We start from the raw sequence: 23099 nt of genomic DNA on the forward strand, positions 1-23099 counted from the left end.
TATTAATAATTGATCATACATTTTTCTTTGAGAGGAGGAAAAAACCAAGAGTCGAGTTAGCAGAGCGCCCTCAAGCTGAGAGAGAAGAGACTAGAGAGTGTGGGAAGAAGCTGAGAAGAAGGAAGAAGGGGTACACACAAGACGGAGTAAGAAGAAGGGAAAGTCTCTTCCTGGTAGTATAAATTAGGTAAAACAAATATTAAATAAAATCATAAATGACAATTAGCTGTATAGTGCTAACTTCACAATCCAAAAGCTAAGTTCTAGTCTACTTTACTAGGTCTAGCTAGGGCCTACCTAGGCCTACCCCAGACGGAGGCGCTATTACACTTTCGCACCTAAAACAGGGCATTAGTTACTCGCCACCATGTGAATGTTTTTAAATTGGGTAAGCTAGAGAGATTGTGGTGCGAAAGTGCATTAGCACTGCCTAGGCAACGTACTAGCTAGCTAGCTAATAATAACAATAGATAGATTTATATAGCGCAAATAAACGATGTCTCTATGCGCTAGGCCTAATAATAGTAATAGGCAGACTAGGCCTAGTTAGCTATTAGATATAATAGTTTACCTATCCCCCTACCCTACTACAACAATAGGTAAGTAAGGTGGCAGTCAATAGCTTATGTTATTAATAATTAGGTGTAGGCCTAGGTAGAGGCCTCTCCTTGCTTGCTAGTAGGCTAGATAGGTTATGTTATGGCCGTAATGTAAACCCAACATTTTGTACAAAATTCCCCACAATGTTATTAGTATATTAATATTTTAATACGTTCAGTTCCGTCATATATTTCTAATAATGCACTTGTCAATTGTATGACACACTATACGACCCCCGGGAGAGGTGCGTCATGGGCTCGTCATTTACAAATAATCTAGAAGGTACGTCACATCAATGAACAATGGTGTGTCAATGTCCGTCACTTTACCACTAAAAAATATCATAAATAACATGGTCACAGTGCGTCAAAATGGGTGCGTCATGGTCACCTAAAGGTAAGGCACATTTTTTACGCACAGGTGAGTCATGGTATTCATAAGGTATGACGCACATCGGACAAATGACACACCTCTCCCGGGGGTCGTATAGTGGGTCATACAATTGACAAGTGCATAAGTCTACAGTAACTAAAGAAAGGTACGATAAATTAGGGTTTTACAGTATATTAAAAGTCAAGGATTTATTGCAGTCATGACTGGAAGTTATTATCGGAACACACAGTGACAGTCTAATTCTCAAACTCTGTGCTGATAGACAATAGAATAAATGATGTATGGTTGTCGCCAATAGAAAAGGTTGGACACACCAACAAATTTTACTCAATTTAAATTGATTTCACAGGGTAACTGTAATGCTGCGGACAGTTCAACTTGTTACATGCAACATCAAGTTTTCAAGATGCGGAAAGACACTACAACTTTTCTACATCACGTGTTTGTTCTCCTCATGTTTTTGTCATCGTTTTCTTTCTTCATGATGTTCAGTTACTTGCAGTTTGACCTAGGCAATAAGGTTCCATTCATGATGCGTTATTCCAATAATAAGATCCGTCAATTTGGGGATACGCTGAGGAATACATTTAATAACCGTCCTGTTTTAGGTGTTTTACAGGGTAAGTACAGTATTTAAAATCACAGTAATTATTAAAAGTGTATTATCAAACTTTTTGGCAACAACAAGAATGAACAAAACTAATTTTGCTTATAAATACATAACAGACACAAACCAATACCCAGTCATTACGAATGATTAATTAATATTATAACACAACATAATGGATGAGTATTTAAGTAAAAAAAAGTAATGTCTGTTTATGAATCCGGGACGATTCGGCCCACTTTTGGTGAGACGATTCAGCCAACTGTGAGGGCCCAAACGTCTCCCTTTAGACCAAATTCATATTCATTTTTTTGGTATCTTTTAAAGGTGTTTAACAATCCGTATTTTATTGATATTGACAATGTTGAATGATATATAAATAAATTACTAAAAAAAACGTAATTTTATATTCAATTTATTACTTCGAAAATTTTGTTTTATTCATGCATTTGCCAAGCGGCCAACAGAGGGCGTAACTTGTTTACATCGTTTGCGTGACTAAAAAATGATCATTTTCAACAATGTTTTCAAATTGTTTGCTTTATTGCATCTTTATCCCTAGTAGTACTAACCCATAGTCTCTCTGAAAATAAAGTTTGGGAAAAAAAGCTTATTTTATGCTTATAAAATGCATATCAAGCCGATAAATTTAATTGTGCCTAATCGTCTCAGGGGCCGAATCGTCCTGGGCCGAATAGTCCCGGGCCGAATCGTCCCTGGCCGAATCGTCTCAGGGCCAAATCGTCTCGCTATCTCTATTTATATGTTGTATGATGAAGGTTTGTATAACAAACATCAATATAATGTCGACGATCAAAGTATTATTATTAATTAATTCTATGCGGTGTACCACAAACTAACTTAAAATTAGTTTGTGGTACACTCATTTTATTTATATATTAAAGATGTATTGTCCCTTGAAACACAAAAAAATGAAGGTCAGAATATTCTAAATTTAAATTGGCCATATCAAAGTAATATTAAAGTTATTCACTTTAAATCGAAAATTCGAGCCAAAAACAACAATTTTACGTAATTAACAGCTAAATTAATTTGATTACATTTCTTCTGGAAAATCGTCGGGAGCGAAAGTAAACAAAGATTTCAAACCATGATTATACATTATGCATGATGCTAATTAGGATTGTTTACAACTCGTCACGGTTGAGAAAGTGTTTTCACACAGATCGCGAGGAAGTTTTATGATTATGCATACAGAGTAGCCAAATAAGCGCGTTGCATTATGAGATATGTTTTGATCGAAAACTTTGACTGGAAGTCAAAGTTATTTTTTGAACCAAAAACCGTCTGTATTTCAGTAAAATGATTTTTTTTTCGACTAATTTTTGGTGAAAGTTAATAACTATTATGATACTTCAAAATGACCCACTTTTTTTCGAAATTTTTTATTTTTTATTTTTTTGGAATTTGACAAAGGGACAATACATCTTTAATGTTGATTGGTGTAAAGTACTGCTAATTACATGATTAATGTGTACTACTGTATGGCCCTGTTCCTGCTGCATACCATCAATATACTGTACAGTACTGTATCTGTATAAACATACTGTAATATTATACATTAATATTTCATTAACGTTTTATGTTACTTTTATTCATGTAGTAGATATTACCTCATTGTTGACCTTCTAGCTAAAATACAGTCAACTCTCCCAATACAAGACTCTCTGAAAACCAGAAACTCTTTCAATACAAGACTCTCTGAAAACCAGAAACTCTCCCAATACTGGACATTTCTTGAAATCCAAACAGCCCCAAAATTACTTTTTACCATTAAAAACACATTCCGAAAACCAGACTTTTGGGAAAACCAGATATATTTAGCCAGTGTCCGTTATTGGGAGAGTTGACTGTATATTTATACTGTATGTAATTTTAGTGCTGTATTACCAAACATTTCTTCATCTCAGATGGGTTTATGAATCTGGAAATTACTCATGAGTACTGTACATGTTTCCACTTGGTATTGTTTACTTAAAGAAGCCTTATTTCAATGGGTTCGTTTACTTTTTGTGTACATTAAGATATTGATTTAGGCTGGTTTATATTGCTTCACAACTAATGGAATCCTAATCAATACAGTCTACTTGATTTCTGTATTACAGTATAATGTACAGTATTAGCAGTCTATTCATAATATTACCTCATTAAAAACTAATACTGTATGTCCACAACTTGCATCTACAGTACCAAAGTCATTCCAAAGATAATGAAGTTTACTTTTGAAGAATCCATATATAATTTAGAGTTTCAAAACTAGCTACTGTTTGCTGGTTAATGAAACAGTTTCAAATTCATGTACAAATTAATGATCAATAAGCCTATACAAGATTTTTTAATTTCAATTAATTATCTATTTTGAAATGTGTTACATTAGAACCAGACTCTCCTTTTGTACTGTACATACTGTATAAAGGAGACACTTTCCTATAAACAAATGAGTAGAATAGAATATATGTTTTAACACTACAGCCAACCCCTATCTGTTAAATGACCCTTTGGGTGAGCATGGAGAAATTATTTCTCCATGGGTTGAGAAACAAAAAGTGTGTTTTTACCTTCTTTTTTTGCAATTTACTTTATATGTATATACAAAAAGAAAGTTCTAAAAAAAAAAGAAAAAAACTGAAAAATATAATTATAACTAGAATTTAATTCGTCACTTTGACAAATTATAGGTGATCATTTTTATCATTTTACTGAAATTAATTTTTTTTTAAACATGCACGTACGTTAACATACGATCGGAAAATGTTGATGTATGCCATCCTATTATATGCTTATAGTGCTGAGTTGTGCCTATATGCCATATACAATATGTACAGTATATACTGTATATCTATATACAGTGTAGCATAGGTGAAATTGCGGGACACATGTTCTAATTTTTTGGCATGATGACGTTATCAAACTAAACTTTAAGATGACAATTTCGAAAGATAATTAATTGAGCAAAAAAATATAAGATTTGGAAAAAAAATTGGCACGTAGAAGCGCTGTGCGCGCTCTTTGAATTGTGTATAACTTTGACGAAAAATATGAAAAAACTACTTTTTCACTTCAACTGGCCATATGTTAACGTCACAACATCCGATAGGCTTAATTTTTATATGAATTAATATCTACATTTCATCAGCTTTCATAATAAATTATAATCATCAAGGTAACCTTCAATTCTGAAGAGCTGTAAGATATTCAAATTTACTGCGAAGGTGAAATTACACGGCCTACGTTATTCAAGTTTTTACGCGTGATGACGTCATTAAAATGAAGATAGTGTCAACTCATGATAAAGATAATTAATTAAGCAAGCACATACTGAAAGTTGTGCGAAATTCGAGCACACATAACCAAGATGCGCTCTGTTGAATGTGATAATCTACACAAAAAGATAACAAATCCTAATTTTTAAATTCAAGTGGCCATTTGATGACGTCAAAACATTTTGTACGTAAAATGTGTACATGAATTCATATCTACAACTCAATGGCTTCCAGAATAAATTAAAAAAATCGGGGGTCATCTTGCATTCTGAAGAATTATTTTCATTTTAAAAAAGACCTATTTTTCACCATTTTCAGAACTTTTGTAAAATAAATGTGCGCATTTTGTCATTTTTAACGTGCTCGTATAGCGTTATTTTAAGTCGGAACTGACTCAAATTTGGTGAATGTACTAAGGATGGTGAGTAGAATGAGATTTGTAAAAAAAATTCATATTTTTTACGCTCTTTAAGTATCGCGCGCGCAAAAACGCATTTTTGCGCAGTAATTTTTTGAAACACGCAAATGGCCTAATTCATGCTCTAAATTGATCAAAACTTAATTTTGAGCGTTTTAAATTTTTAACGCGTGATATCACGCGCATGAACCTACGTGCGCGTGCGTTTTTATTTGCTAATATTTTTACCCTTGATCTGAAGTTTAAGTGTAGTGAATTTCATTAATATGTGATAATGAATTATGGAGATATGATTGATAATGTGATTTCGCAAAATGGCGTCACGGATGAGTGATCACGCTGGAAAGCTTATTAGGATTAAGTTGTATTATTTGAAAGATATTCTGAAATTTTTGTAATCATTGACATTAAACTTTTTGAGATAATTGTTACACAAAATAGTGTACAGAAACAATAAAAAGAAAAAAAATAATAAAAAAAAAAAAAATAATAATAAAGATTTTATACAATAACAATAGGTGATCATTTTATTCTAAATGATCACCTAATAAACTAGCAGTAACTCATGTTCCGCACTGTCTTCTTCTTCTGCCTTAATATGTGGTTATACTTTGCATGGGCAAGTATAAAAGCGCACTCTGATAAAAGTTAATTATTAAAATAATAAAAACAAATTATCATGAATAAAATTCGGAACTACTGTATTTATGGCCATTGATTTGTTATACACTATCTTTTCACTTTAAAATATATAAAGTAAGTTAAAAAATAAAAGCAATAGTGGATATGGAACTTTAGACTTTTGACTGAAAATTTGTGCTGTGTGAATTAGATGATGCGCGCAAACACATAACAAAGTATAAAATGCCAAACTATATTATTTTGGGTGTTTTTAGTGGTGTACTGTATTAATTATTTTTTGATACATAGGGATAAGATAAAAAATTGGACAACAATCGAATGAAAAAAACATTGTTGCGGAAACACGAATTGTTAAGTTTATTCATTTACATTTTATTTTTATTTCACTGGTTTTGATATTTTGCAATTTTTTTTTTGTATGGGAGATTTGTTACCTACTTGCTACTTTTGTAATTAAATTGTGGTCTAGCAGTAAGCCGTGCTTCGCACGGTTTGTCTGCCGTAATAATAATTCGCATGACATGATTAAGTATAATAAAAGTGCATTCTTCCCGGCCCCTGACAAATTATTGTTAAAAAACAAAGAAATTGTCAAGAATACAATTCGGAACTATTTAAAGGCCATTGGTTTTGTTATACACGGAGTAATTCTTTACTTTGAAATATCTGTAAGCTACAAAATGAAAGCAATATGGGACGTTGTGCTGTGTGAATATTAATCTAGGGTGTGAAAGTGACAACGTGCATGAGAGGGATGTTGAAGTTTTTTTTTTTTCATTTACAATACATTTTTTATATTTCATGGTTTTTTATATTTTGTAATTTTTTTGTGTGAGGTTTTGTTTGTTTTTTTGCTAGTTATAATTACATTGTGGTCTAGTTTTGAATTTTAGCTTTAAGCGGTGTAATTAATGGATGGTGTTCTTTAAAACTTCAAAGACGCAATCATTCGATACGGTTGACTTTGGCGGCCCGGCATGGTATTTGTAGATCCGGCCAACGGAGGAGGTTGCGTCGTTTGTGGCGTAACAAGGTTGCTGAGACGTCAAATTACTAATATTTTTTGCCTTTTTTTAGTGTTTATCCTTAAAATTTAGGAAAGTGACATAGCCTATCGTGTGCGGCCCATCTATAAACATCAGTGTGCCAAATGTGAGCATGTACCGTTCAGTGGTTTTGGAGGTGATACGTAAAATATGCGAAAAATTTAGTAGTATTAATATATAGATGATGATGATGATTCACTATGAAGTGTATTTCAATAAGAGGTTCATATACGTCTTTCTAGAAGAAATTTACATTTGTTAATCATATTAAAATATTAGATTTAAATGTAGGCACAAGATGTTTATGTACAGGTCAAAACACTGTACAAACTAATGCAAACACCTGTCTTGGATGATTGTTAATGTTACAAGGTGGATTAATGTTGCTATATTTTAAAATATTATATGTCACATTTATTTTTATTTTATTACAGAGAAATGTTCAACACCTTTTGCTGATGTAAATAGCACGCTTAAAGTGAATCCTCTATTTGATAATTTTACAACGCATCCATTAGATGTAAATAAAGGTTGGCAGACACCATCTAAAGGTAAGCTTCTAATACTTTAGTACATTAAATTATGATTCTAAACGTATTACTTTGTAGTAGTAAGTACACAGCCTTGTACCCAGTTAATGCATATTTTAAACTTGTTATGTTATATTGGAAATAAAAATACAAAATTGTTATACAATAAAAACGCCTTTAACAAACATTATAATGATTCAGCACAGTCACACCTGCTTTTAGATTGTGTTCCAAATGCCAAGTTTGCAATTATTAATCCTATTAATATGAAAATCACATTTTTTTTTCTATGTATGTATGGGATAAATTATGTATGATTTTTCAATATTATGATGCCTTTAAGGGTAGCTGGGGGTGTAGTGTAGGGATGCTTGCCACCTGTTTCCATTTCTTTTTACTGCTTATTCAGGCCCGTAGTCAGGGGGGGTTTTTATGGTTCGGGCGAACCCCCCCCCCCCCCTTACAGCGAACCCCCCTTTACAGCGAACCCCCCTTAACCGACTGCAAACCCCCATCCCCGACATCCCCAATACCTCACCACCCTCATCTCTGAAAATCCTCCAAATACGTGCCCCACAATACAAAAGGTTATTTGTAAATTGAAAAATTTGTTAACTCGTTCGTGAATAACTCATACCTTATTGTTAAACAAATGAATTGGTTGCCGAAAAATAATACAAATTTTTGGTCCCAGGATGTAACATGATATTGGCGTGAGCTTGGGCACGAACAAATCGTACAAAGGACACCGCTAGACAACCGCGTACCTATTGTTTTGATCACTGGCAGTCAGCATGCATATATAGCCTTCTGACGTACATCAAAAAATGGAACGCTGCGGTTACCTACAATATGTATGTGTGGCTATGAAGTATAGTGGATTATAGTGAATTTAATATATTACACTATAATATCTATGGTATCATGTACTGTAGTTTACACCTATAGCATTCGATTATTTTTTTCTAGACCACCAGCCGATACGTAGGCCTACTCAACTGTATCAATACCACCTATTTACATTGATATATTTAGTTTCCTCAACAAATTGCTGTAAATAAATATAGATAGAGCTATCAGGGGCGGTCGCAGGACTATTTTAAGAGGGTTGCCCAAAGACTCCAGGGCTGTAGACACTGAGTATTTGAGCAAGAAAATTGTTAAATGACACCCCTAGATGGCCGCAAATGGTACTCTCGCACGTAAAAATCATGATAATTTTTTTTTCGTTCAATGTGAACGTCACGGGGAGGTCCCCGATGAAGGTACTTTTGGTACGGTAATACATTCTAATAACTGTACTCAATTAATGTAAATTAATTATCAATTAATAATTTTAAAAAGTTATACAAAAAATATGAAGCTGTTGCTATAAATATATTGAGCAAAAGGTTAAATTGTATAATTTGGAATTTATTAGCCTTGGCAATATGCCTAATATTTAAAAGGAATGAATATAGGCTATATTTCGTTTGTCGATGAATTTTTGAATTCATGTATGAATGATTGATCCATTAGAGGTAATCTGTGATGGCTCTAGTAACACTGCTATGCGTGGGTAATTTGTGAATAACGTAGTATGCTACATACACGAGCCTAGATAGGGAAGATCTGTACTGTCGTTCATTGCGAGAGGAGGGGGAAGTCCGGTAATGTGTCATGAAAAATGTAACAAGCCAGAGATGAAATAAAATCACTAACATTTAGCTGATTGTCGTTGTTTTAGTCGTCGTCAGAAGTTTATCGACCGACATCTATTTCTCATGTGTTGAGCGTTTCTTTAATTGAATAATTTTGGATTTTCAGTAAATTACCAATGGTTTATTCAAAGTCAAACTGTAACTAATCCCTCACTATTCAATCAAAATGTTATTGTTATACTACTATATTGTTGAAAAATGGATTGCGTGACACGAAAATGGATTGATAGTAAAACGTAACAAAGATACGTTCTTGTCTGGTTATTAGGTATTCATGCTCCGATGAAGCAGAGGATTATTTTTGTAGCGTTCCATTTAAAATGAAAAGAAATATTTTGGTTGTGAAGGTCGTTTTAACAATTAGGCTAATATCAAAACATTCAACAATAATAAAATGCCCTGCAACTCTGTAACTACTTTATGACTATGCCTATCAAGTTTTAATTTAGTGGCAGAAACAACATTTAGTATGAAATTAAGGCTGTTGCCCGGGCCACAAGGGAAACACCCCTGGGTCCGCCCCTGGCTATAATAAGCATTGAATTTGCCTTCTCATCCAAATTGTGCTTTTTTTGGGGGGCATGTAACTTGAACGCAAAACAAAATACCGAGTGAATGATCAAACAATCGGCGGCGGTTCCGCACACAGAGCACGCGCATCTAACATACGGCGGCAACAAATGTTATCGTGAGGAGGAGGAAAAAAGTACGATCGTTTTGTTCAATCGTAGCATGCTGCATGAGAGTGTTTTTCCGGCCAATTAGAGGTGCCATTTATCATGAATGTTATGTACGAGAGTACCATTTCCGGCCATCAAGGGGTGTCACTAAATTCGCCTCAGACCCCACCCGCGGCGCAGTGACCCAAATACTTATTGTCCGAACCCCCCCTTGACAGATCCTGGCTACGGCCCTGTTATTGTTTTTTTTTCTCTATTTTTATTATTATCTAAATTTGGTTGCATTGAATTTTATTCTTTTTATTTTTTTACAAAAATATATATATAATATATATTTTTGTATAAGGTACTGTATAACAGAATGAATAAATGTGGGTGATCCCCACGAAAGAGAAAAAAAAATCTTTGGTTGCAGTGAAGAATAATTATAATATTAATTTCATTTTATTAATTTTGGCAAACACAAAAACAGACAACAACTACAGCTTCTGTTGCCAATTAGGCGTGCCACTCCAACAAATAAATAAAGAAGAATTTATAATCGCTGCCATATTCACATTTTTTATGTCAATATTTGATAATCATAATTCCACAGCTGCAATGAGTATGAGAACATTCACAGGAAATGTAGATAAATTGTAAATTTAAAAAAATCTAGAAGCTAAAATAAAAGAATATTGGCTAATATTTCTTTATACTACTGTAAAAGAACACTTTATTGATCATTACAATTAAGCATGGTGTATTGTATGAATAAGCCTTAATGAATATAATGAATGTGTAAATTAATTTTAAAAACATACAGTATATAATAAAAGTACAATATAATTGTGAATTTAAAATAATCACAGGGTTCAAATTCTGAAAGCCTGCTTTATAGGCTTAGAAATTGCAACAGGCTAATAATTCTATTTAGAACATTGTTGACAGTTGGTTATAGGACAATACAATGTAAATCTAAGGTGGTGATTGTATGAATACTATTCTTGTGAGGCCCTATTCTCCATGGAGAAAGAAGAAATAGTATACTTGCTATGCTTGTCAGTGCAGTATTACAAAGGGATATGATTGAAATGTATACACAGCTTTTATTATCAGTATGATATCAAAGTATGCATAATATAATATACAGTATGATTTCAATGATTTAATATTTATATTTTCAGTTATTTATACGCAATCTATATATGATTCACCTTCCTTCACATTATTTAAAGCAAGGTAAGGAATGATTTTTTCAAGGATTGTACAATAATAAATAACATTTTAAATGGAATATATCATATACTGGTAATTACAGTATGTGATGTATGATTGATAAGATATGTGTTCATACTGTACAGTAGTAAAGTAAAACCGAGACAGAGAAGTAGAATATAGATTTGATATTTTAAGAGATAAGAAATCTGTGCAAATAGGAAAGACCAACTTGTAAATTTTATTTTGTATGTATAAACAGTTTTAAAAAAAAAATCCAACAGCAAGTAAACTTGAGAAACGACCGCATACTTTCTTTTCTTGTATGATGAGAGGCTGTATTAATAGGGAGCTTAGCGATAACCGACGACCAAACTATGTCATGTTAGTTTATTGTGCGCATGCGGAAATATTGAGACGTGTGTCCTGGCTCCTCACCTCGATGCAGATTTGATAGTTTCTGCTAGCTAGGTCCAGGCATTGGCTGACGACAATCAATTGACCTGGCCTAGGTTAGTTGGCGGTCGTCGCAAATTCAAAGCTCCGTAATAGCTATGAGAGATACTGAATCTTGGTAATTTAGCTAGAATTTGAACCATGTACCTTTGGTTTGATAAGCAGCCATTTCAACCACAAAGCTTAATTTTTATTAAGTGTAAATAAACACAACTTTTCTTTAATTTTTATTAGAATACCAGCAATAGTTTACCACCGAGATATATTTTTTGTTTTCTGCGAGGCAAGATTAGAAGGTAGCCAAGATTATGGCCGAATGAAACTTGTCTTAAGACGAGGAATTCGTCAAGGATTAGAGGTGGAATGGGAGAGGTTTCAGGTAATTGCCTCTCTGCCATATGTCAGGTAAGTTTCAACATTCAAATTCAATAGCCCATATAAAATGGAATGTAATGTATTTGTATTTTTTATATTGCACTTTATACTATGACCGTCTCAAAGACACATACAGTACAACAATCTTCCATCTTCTTCTTCTGTCCATAATGGCATTGCTAAGATGCACCAGTACACAAGACATTGTATTGGTCCACTTCAAAATGGAAATTTGTTTTTCTTGACATAATTAAGACAATAAAACAACAAAGAAAAATACATCAAATTGCAAAAGACAATGTTAAAATACTATTTATAGGCCTATGTTAAAATACTGTTAACTATTAAAAAAGTCAGACTGCAAAAATGCCATAGGCCCTGTAAAATACTATTGAAACAATTATAAAATAAGATTTATTGTCGACTATTAGAATTTTACATATTTTATTTACATTTTATTTACAACAAAGGACTTCCTGTACATAGATCTTCCTGTACATAGATTGGCTTTTGTGGGTCCTAGTCTAATGCCAGATCTATTAAAATTTTAACAGTATTATGTACTGTATGTGTAGGATCTTTCATAATATTTTCAAATTAGCTGGATAGGGGGATTAGATAGCTAAATAGCCTTCTATTTTAGCATAGCATATACAAGTACACCATTTTTGCATCTGCGATAGGTTTGCCAGAGGATTTACTATCAGTAGATACATTGTACCTGTATAATAATAATAATGATTAATAATGTATGTTCCAAATATTAGAGTTGATTTGTGTACAGTTGTGTGAATTATTGATATTAAACACACAATAATCTAATTTGTGTAACAAACATTAAATCAACATTAAAACAGCACTTGATCAATAAACCAGTACAATAGAAAATGAATATATATGATATGATTTAATTCTAGGTAGATGGTAATACTAATATCAAAGTGTTGGATGTTTAGAAGTTAGTAAGACAAAAATAAAATATTCTGTAGGTAATAATATGTACAGAATTATAAATGAACATTTACAGTTAATAATTTATCAATGTTGTAGTACAGCCATATTGTAGTGCCTTTAGTAATTGATTGAATTATTTTGTTTATACCTTTGTCAGGTCTGTGAATCCAAGCCCTATCTAGTAGATAAGCAATGTCATGTTATTGCTAGAGCGGCATTCAATAACACTTTGTTAATGTTGTATATAGAACAGTTTTCAGGAATTTTACTGTCTTCAACTGATTGAAAGAATTCTTTTCTTTATACCTTTGTCAGATCTGTGAATCCAAGCCCTATCTAGTAGCAATGTCATGTTATGCTAGAGCGGCATTCAGTAACAGTTTATTTAAATGTTGTATATAGTACAGTCATATGTTTTCAGGAATTTTACTGTCTTCAATTGATTGAAAATTCTTTTCTTTATACGTTTGTCAGGACTGTGAATCCAAGCCCTATCTAGTAGATAAGCAATGTCATGTTATAATAGAGCGGCATTCAATAACACTTTATTTAAATGTTGTATATAGTACAGTCGTATGTTTTCGGGGATTTTACTGTCTTCAACTGATTGAAATAATTCTTTTCTTTATACCTTTGTCAGGACTGTGAATCCAAGCCTTGTAGTAGATAAGCAATGTCATGTTATGCTAGAGCCATGTAATAACACTAATGTTGTACACAGTACAGTCATATGTTTTCGGGAATTTTACTGTCCTCAATTGATTGAAATAATTCTTTTGTTTATACTTTCACCAGGACTGTAGTAGAGCAGTTAATGACATGAGCTGTGCATTTTATTACCAAAGCATGAAACTTGGCACAAAGTTTCTATAATGTATATAGATTCAAAATATCGGGGGGTGCCAAGTGTCCAACGTCCGGTATGGCGGCCATCTTGATTTCAAAATGGCCACCATAAAAACAAAAAATGGTCATATCTTGGCAACTATACACATTAGAGACTTAATTCTGGTTTCAGATTGTTCACAAACTATATATTTCTATTTGCTCTAATGAAAATTTTCGTCCAAAAATGACCGGAAATGACGTTTCTTTCAGTTTGACCTTTGACCTCGTATTTGTATATCTCTGTAACTACTGGTCATTTTCAATCGATTTTGGTGTCATTTTGTTCAGAATAAATACATTTATATTTGTAGTAATGAAACATTTTCACATAAAATGACCGGAAATACAATTTATGACCTTTGACATTTAATTATTGATTTTTAATTATGTGAATATACTGTATGTGGTTTTTGGTGGTCTTAAATGCACCTAATTTTGAACTTTGACCTGATAGGCGTAATTATATTAAATGATTAATGGACTTAAATTGTATATAGTACATAAAATTGGTAAACATTGTGCTTGGTGGTACCATTAGTTCAATGATGTTGGCACCTTCTGATTCGCTAAAAGTTTTAATAGTTTGACAGAGGAAATAACATACATGTTATGGAATACCGTAAAACCTCGAAAAGGTGATAGTATGAGCTTCTTTTCGAGATAGACTGTATTTGAATGTCAAATGAATAGTATGATGATCATGTTTGTATCAATATATTATTAAATGACCTTACAAAGAACCCTTTATATTTCAACAATCAAGCCTCAGTTATTCTACAATTTATTGTTTTCCAAGTGGTAGGCCTATTTTGATTGCATCTTCTTTTTGTAGGCCTATGCTTCCTCGGTAATATGGTCCTACCCCTCCTTCTTTGTCTGTAGATGGTCTTATACCCCATTCTTTGTCTGTGGATGGTCTTATACCCACCTTCTTTGTCTGTGGATAGTCTTATACTCGCTTCTTTGTCTGTGGATGGTCTTATACCCGCTTCTTTGTCTGTGGATGGTCTTATACCCCCCCCCCCCCCCCTTCTTTGTCTGTGGATGGTCTTACACCCCTTTCTTTGTATGTAGATGGTCTTACACGCCTTCTTTGTCTGTGGATGGTCCTACACTCCCTTCTTTGTATGTGGATGGTCCTACACCCACTTCTTTGTCTGTGGATAGTCCGACACCCCCTTCTTTGTCTGTGGATGGTCTTATACCCCCTTCTTTGTCTGTGGACGGTCTTATACCCCCTTTCTTTGTCTGTTGATGGTATTACACCCCTTTCTTTGTGTGTGGATGGTCGTATACCCCTTCTTTGTCTGTGGATGGTCTTACACCTCCTTCTTTCTCTGTGGATGGTCTTATACCCCCTTCTTTGTCTGTGGATGGTCTTATACCCCATTCTTTGTCTGTGGATGGTCTTATACCCACCTTCTTTGTCTGTGGATAGTCTTATACTCGCTTCTTTGTCTGTGGATGGTCTTATACCCGCTTCTTTGTCTGTGGATGGTCTTATACCCCCCCTTCTTTGTCTGTGGATGGTCTTACACCCCTTTCTTTGTATGTAGATGGTCTTACACGCCTTCTTTGTCTGTGGATGGTCCTACACTCCCTTCTTTGTATGTGGATGGTCCTACACCCCCTTCTTTGTCTGTGGATAGTCCTACACCCCCTTCTTTGTCTGTGGATGGTCTTATACCCCCTTCTTTGTCTGTGGACGGACTTATACCCCCTTTTTTGTCTGTTGATGGTATTAAACCCCTTTCTTTGTCTGTTGATGGTATTACACCCCTTTCTTTGTGTGTGGATGGTCGTATACCCCTTCTTTGTCTGTGGATGGTCTTACACCTCCTTCTTTCTCTGTGGATGGTCTTATACCCCCTTCTTTGTTTGTGGATGGTCTTATACCCCCTTCTTTGTCTGTAGATGGTCTTATAATCCCTTCTTTGTGTGTGGATGGTCTTACACCCCCTTCTTTGTCTGTGGGTGGTCTTACATCCCCTTCTTTGTCTGTGGATTGTCCAACACCCTCTTCTTTGTCTGTGGATGGTCTTACACCCCTTCTTTGTCTGTGGATAGTCTTATACCCCCTTCTTTGTCTGTGGATGGTCTTATACCCCCTTCTTTGTCTGTGGATGGTCTTATATCCCCTTCTTTGTCTGTGGATGGTCTTACATCCCCTTCTTTGTCTGGACCCACTACTTTGATTGATTAAATCAGACATTGTTTCTTGTATGATTAGGAGACCAAGACATTCAAAGTGAAAGTCCACAAGTTGATGCCTAAAAAGGTCTTGTACAGAACAGTATATTGTAGGTCCATGTCACTAATTTGAGAATTACTTGAATAATTATATTGAGATGTCTTTTACGAATTGATTTGGTTCGGATTTTGCTAAAAAATCAATGAGTAGAGAAAATCGAGGAAAAGGATTCAGATGGTTTACAGCAAAGGCCCATTACCATAAAAATGGAGTACATTTTTTTTAGATGCAACGAAAATGAACAAGAATTACCTGAGTTTCTGACTAATGAAAGTAGGTCTACTGCACAAATGCAGGATAAGTTTGTAGTAAGTACTTTGAAAGACGGTATTCTCTTAACTCATGAAAATGAAAACTTTCCGAACTTGTCTCATATGCAACATCAAAGAGGCCAACAAAAGAATGCTACTTTACATCAAAAATATTTCCAAATGGCATCTAACAATTCAATTCAACTTTTATTTCAGACAATTGTCCATATGGTATAATACATTGCAAAAAAAAAAAAAAGATGATGGAGAGAGGACCAAAACTTTTATCTAACGATTGACACATCACAGTTTAGCAAACAAGTCGGCATAGATGAGCTCAGTGATTGCTGTTTCTCAGTGATCTGTCATACTTTACGCCTATCCTATCACATCAAAAGTCAAAAATTCAAAATAATAATTCCTGGTCATTTTTGCAGTGTCATTTATTTCGTTAAAAAAAATTAGGTGCATTTATACCAATGTAAACCACATACAGTATGTTCACATATTATATATGTCAAAGGTTATAAATTGTATTTCCAATTATTTTATGTGAAAATGTTTCATTACTACAAATATAAATGTCTCTATTCTGAACAAAATGACACCAAAATCGATTGAAAATTATCAGTAGTTACTGAGATATACAGATAAGAGGTCAAAGGTCAAACTGGGAGAAACGCCATTTCCGGTCATTTTTTGACGAAACTTTTCATTAGAGCAAATAGAAATATGTGGTTTGTGAACAATTTAACACCAGAATCAAGTCTCTACTGTTTATAGTTGCCAAGATATGAACACTTTTTGTTTTTATGGTGGCCATTTTGAAATCAAGATGGCCGCCATACCGGACGTTGGACACTTGGCACCCCCCGAAATTTTTAATCTATATACATCAAAGAAACTTTGTGGCAAGTTTCATGCTTTGGTAATAAAGTGCACAACTTGGCTATTTTTATGGCACTAACTGCTCTACTACTGGGCATCCAAGCCCTATAGTAGATAAGCAACTTGACTTATATACTAGAACCATGTGATAACACTTTATTAATGTTATAGCACAGTCATATTGTATGTTTTCAGGCATTTTTGTTGATTGAAAATATTTCTTTTCTTTATACCTTGTCAGAACTATGAATCCAAGCCCTGTAGTAGATAAACAACGTGATGTTATACTAGTTGTTTTCAGTACCTTTCCTACTGATATGGACTTTCGGCAGATGCTTGAGTTTCAAGGGAAACAGCTATCTGATGTATATGTAGTTAAGGTAAGTAAGGAAAATTCATTATCACCCATGATTGTTTATATATATAGATTTATATATGATCTGAACATTTTGTCAGATGTCTTATTTGAACTTTGACCTTAGCCAAGATTCAAGATACTAACTTTATCAAAAAGTGACAGTAATTTTTTTTTTTTTTCCTCAAGTCAACAATTTACAGTATATATAAGCAATCTGTTTCGATCTTATTAGATCTTGTCAGTGCAGCTCAGGTTTCGAAATGACATGTACCGCAGAACTGGCACAATATATAGGCTGAGCCAGGTATGCGGGACATGGTACACTGATTATGAGCACAAAAAGTGCACAAGCTCAACGAGCGTGCGTTGCAAAATGCTAATAGTATTCACAACAAAAATGCACCGTTTCGAAATGAAGAGTGCTCTACAAAACAACATACTATATATGTATAGTAGAGGAGCGTAATATCCAATCTGCAGACAGTACTGTTTCAATCCTATTAGATCTCGTCAGATCTCGTCAGTGCAGCTCAGGTTTCGAAATGAAATGTACCGCAGAACTGTTAAGTATCCACCACAGGACATCATTACCTACTGTAACTTTTTTAACTTTTTACTTAATTGTTACTTAATAAATATATATATTAATTAAGTAACAATTAAGTAAAAAGTATGTAGTGATATCCTGTAGTGGATACTTAACTTTTGTATTGTATTGTTTAGACAAGGGATAAATATAACATTTGTCTGTAGTAAAAGGCATGTGAAATGGTGATTTATTCCAACAATAATACTGTCAATTTAAGTTTATCACTAACTATGGCTTGTATGCATTTTGTATGATAATTAAAGTGGTATGTGTTGTGATTTAGTCATAGTTGTGTAATTTCCTAATATTGACTTTGGCAGTTTGAAGGGAAACAACTATCTGAAGTATACATATATAATATTGTGTTGAAGTCGTTCAATTTGATAATTAATATTAAATTGTTTTTACTTTTACAGAGTTATGATTTAGGTATATCCTGGACTGATCCAGTGTCTATTACACACAGCACAATAGCTAGATTAGAGCCATTTCCAACCTTATTTGTTCCAGGTAAGAATGTTATTTAAAATCATCACCTATGATACTTATTCATTTTTATAACATTCAAGGATGTAACCAATCAGACGTGCTGAAATAAGTCACGTGTGTGCTCTTTAATTTTTCACTATCATGTACTTGAGTACAATACAATGTTGTGCAATTGTAAATACCCTCGAGTATGCTGCATCTCCACTAATGCACTTCTGCATTATTTGTATATGCAGGAGTATAAAAGAAAACTTTATATCCCACTTTCGCATACAATTTAGCAATCAGCTAAAATGTACTTTGTCTACATGGACCATTTTTGTATGAAATTTTTGATTTAGATTATACCCCAGATTCCTGAATCTGTCTATTGTGTTTGCGCCGATTACTAGCTGCATTATTGGAGTATGTTTCCATACGTTCTTGATCCCAAAAAATGACAGGGGTAATAATGTGAAGCGCTTATAAAATTGTGCAATAAGTGCTATATAAGAAGGAATGTTATTATTATTACTATATATATTGTGCTGAAGTCATTTGATGTTACAATTTTTCATTTGATTATTTTCCTTTTTTTATCAGGGCCTGGTCATTCTATACAGTTAAGCTGTGGTCGCATTATAGTACCAGGCAATTATTTTCAAGTAGATAGATATAGTAGTAAGTACTGTTTTTTATAGATTTTCTTAATTTTAATTTTTTTTTCATACATATCCAAAGTAACTTGCCAATTCCAGGTAAGGATTGAAACATGTCACTAGGTCAGAAGTGAAGACTGGGTCTGGATTGAACCCTGGCGCTGGGCCAGGAGTGAACCCTGGCACTAGGTCAGGAGTGCACCCTGTATCTTTGGATTGAAAGGCATGCAAATTACAACAAGCTACAGCTTCATTACCAGGAGCTACTGCTTATTATTATATTTACAATGACATTCAGAGATAATAACAATGCTTTTGAAAATGCATTCATTTGTGCTCTATACATGATTAAATTTACTTAATGCATATTAATTTAAATAAATCCACATTCAATTTATAGTAAAAAGATTTGCATATGTTGCTTTGTGTTTTAAACATTATTTAATTTTAAGCTACATACTTTTTCAGGAGAATATCCTCATCTCTGTAGAAACTGTACCAACTACTGCAATATATTCTACAGCGATGACGGCGGTGTTTCCTGGCATGCTGGTGGATCAACTCCTTACACGGAAGATCAGCAGGGAATCCCAATCCAGCCAAATGAAGTCCAGGTAATCATATACTGTAAGCCCTTTCAAAAGGACACCTTCGGGACCCAACCCGTATTTCTATTTTGGTACTGTAAACTACCAGCTTCTTGAATCTAACAAAAATATATTAAAAAGCTGTTATCAGTTTTTTTAATAGCTTTGTTATATTTTGTTGTCTTGGATGATATAAAAAGTATATCTCTTTTTGCATGGCTTTACAAAAAGTTATTTACATAATTTCTACACAGCTTGTTTCACATACCCCACTACCTGCCTTGACAAGAAGACCCTTAATGAGTGTTCTGTCCAGGCGGTTTCTAGGCAGTAAAGTTAAATAATTAAGATTTATGTAAGCTTACATTACTTAATTATTCCTAACCGTGTAAAATAATTAACCATGTATGCAGGTGTACCTTTTAAAAGTATTAGAATTGCTAGGCAATAAAGTTCAATGATGAAACTATATCAGGCTTATGTTCTCTGTTTTATAATTATTATGCTCTGTCTACACTATTATATATCAAAACTTCACAGTATGTGACAAAAAATGTGATGTGCCCAAATATGGACACTATGATGTCATATCACTACCATATTTAGACACATCACACTCTTTTTGTCGAACTAGTTTGATAGTATATGTAGACAGAGCTTAAGACAATGGGGTTAATTCAATAATGTGTAGGCCTACAGTATTTTTATATGTATATAGGCATACCTTTCCTAAAGCATTTAGCATTGCCAGGCAATGAAGTTAAATAATAAAGTGTAGGCCTCAGAATCTTTAATTTTAATTGTTAGCCAGTGATAAACAGTAGAAAGATCTAATCTTGTTCATAATTTTCAGGCAGTGGAATTGAATAATGGAGCTGTGTGTATTAACAGTCGCACGATTGATGCGGATCACACAAGGTCTCAAGCATATAGCTTTGATGCTGGCGTTACACTATCAAAACCTTTACTAACGTCAGTCTTTGAGCCTGGCTATAAGAAGAAGAAGGACAAGTGGCGTAGAGCATCTGCTGGAGGGTGTGCAGTAAGTGTAGTAATCTTAAGAACCCGAGAAGACACAAGCTGTTTTATTTTATCTTTCTCCCCTACATAGCATACAGAATCATATAAACTGTGCATAGTGTTCACACATGTACTGTACCCTTTATGAGAGATTCACATTTCATATACAGTACACAATGTATCTGCATTGAACATTTTACGATTTCCATGTAGCAAATGAGTCATCATACAGTAGAACCACTATTTTTATTAGGCTGGTCTTGTTCGTTTTCCTGCACCAAACTCAAACCCAGTCAATCCTACATACTGGATGATTATGTCAAACCCAGCCCACAAGATGACACGCAAGTTTCTGTCTGTTCGTCTTAGCAAGGATGACTGCTCAACGTGGTCAGAACCATGGATATTCCACGAGGATTTGGCCGGATACTCGGACATCACTACATTTGAATTAACCATAAACCATCGCAAGTTTACATTCTTTGCCGTGGTGTATGAGGGTGGCACAGTTAATTATCAACAACATATGTTATTTAAAATGTTTAATTTGGAAGCTGTTGTTAAAGGTATGCATGACAGCAATAGGCCTACCGAGAGGTGAGAAATTTGTAGACAATTTTTAGAAGCTTGTGACCAAAAAAAAGAAATTCATGCTTTCATTTTGTCCATTTTGATAATTTATGTACAAATTTGTAAAGCAATTTTGGAAATATGATGATAGTGATAATTTTGATTGGTTATTCGTTAGACTTATTCATTGCGTAATCTATGAAAGTTGAAACAATTTTAGCTTTACTGATTAACGTTATTAGCATAAAGTCCAATGGAAAACAGTAGGAAAACGTTATTCCAATGGAAATGATGTATCGATACCACAGCGATTCTGATAATATACAAAAACAAGTCAGAGTGCGTTAGTGGAGATGCGGCGCACTCGAGGGTATTTACAATGGTGCGACATGTACGACATTGTGAATACCCGAGAGTGCGCCGCATCTCCACTAACGCATGAACTTAGACTTGTACGTTATTTGACTTGCAATATTAACGAATTCTATAGAAAATCACATCAATATTTTAGACATCTTTAATTGTGAAATAATCACTAAAAAATCATTGAAATGTGTAAATAGTAGTAAATAGTACTTATTATTAGTAATATTTTTTGTTATTTATATACTTTTAATTTATTAAGAGATAACAACTTTGAACAATGTAGTCGACATTTGGGACACCCCTATTAAGGGGACACTTTGTTGGTCCCTTAATGTACTGTATCTAGTATGACTTAAATAATTGGTGTGTGTGCCTTGTAAAGGATATTGCTTTGTGAAAAGGCACATTGGTTGACTAAGAGCTTTTTGTCTGCCAATAGATTTGTATCAATGAATGACTTTTATGATTGATTAGAGCCGTTCAACCAAGCGTGAAGATTTATGTTACCTAAACATAGAAATGAAACCACTGCTTTGTATTTTTGAAATGCACATTTTCACCTTAATAATCAATTTCTTCATATATGCAGCTTTGTAGAGACTATAGCAAGAAAGATGGCTGATTTTAAAATGTAATATTACTACCATGCTTGTGTCTAAATACTGACATATGGCACATGGATGGAGTATCTTTGACAGTATGCCAGGTGTATGCGAAACAAACAATCATATCAATCTTCGTCCGGTAGACCCGGTATCGCCTGATACAGTTTTATGATATAAAATGATTTCAAGTATATATTATTAACATGCTCTAGTGGTAAATTAAACTTAAATATATATTTATATTTCCAGAAACTAGTTAAAATTAGTTAAAGAATTGTTAAACTTTTCATTCTAAATGTGTCAATTGTCGGCTTCAACCCCACAAAACATCACTTATCACAGAAGGTGGTCTTCAGTTTTTCGGAATTAACCTAATCAGTATTTTGACTTAAATTAACTTATTTTGATTTAAAAATGTAAAAAACATAAGAATAAATATTAAAATAATATTCAATATAATTTTAGGATGTACTGTATCATAAAACCCTGCTGGGCCCTACTGGGCGAAGATTGGTATGACCCGAAACATTTTGTACGCATATTGAAATATTTCTAGCACTTATTGTAAACACCAAAGACATTGAATTTGGTTTGAATATTTTATGTGTTATTTTATCTGATGTATACTGTACAATGTATTGTATATACTATATTAATAAGAATAATTTAATATTAAATATCTATATAACAATTTTGTTTATTGGTAAAGTTGTGATT

At 33.7% G+C, this 23099-nt stretch overlaps 1 protein-coding gene across 1 annotated transcript; it reads left to right on the forward strand.

Moving 5' to 3' along the window:
• Positions 1 to 58: 58 nt before the first annotated feature.
• On the forward strand, positions 59 to 23073 carry LOC144847384 (sialidase-3-like). Its single transcript, XM_078703701.1, has 11 exons — positions 59 to 187; positions 1343 to 1613; positions 7425 to 7541; positions 11067 to 11121; positions 11788 to 11958; positions 17402 to 17540; positions 18524 to 18617; positions 19179 to 19256; positions 19703 to 19848; positions 20675 to 20863; positions 21095 to 23073. Exons 2-11 carry the CDS (start codon positions 1379 to 1381, stop codon positions 21440 to 21442), a joined length of 1572 nt encoding a protein of 523 aa, XP_078559827.1. The 5' UTR covers positions 59 to 187; positions 1343 to 1378; the 3' UTR covers positions 21443 to 23073.
• The last annotated feature ends 26 nt before the right edge of the window (positions 23074 to 23099 follow it).

The sequence above is a fragment of the Antedon bifida genome, chromosome 1 (assembly GCF_963402885.1).
Source record: "Antedon bifida chromosome 1, ecAntBifi1.1, whole genome shotgun sequence".
Classification (NCBI taxonomy): domain Eukaryota; kingdom Metazoa; phylum Echinodermata; class Crinoidea; order Comatulida; family Antedonidae; genus Antedon; species Antedon bifida.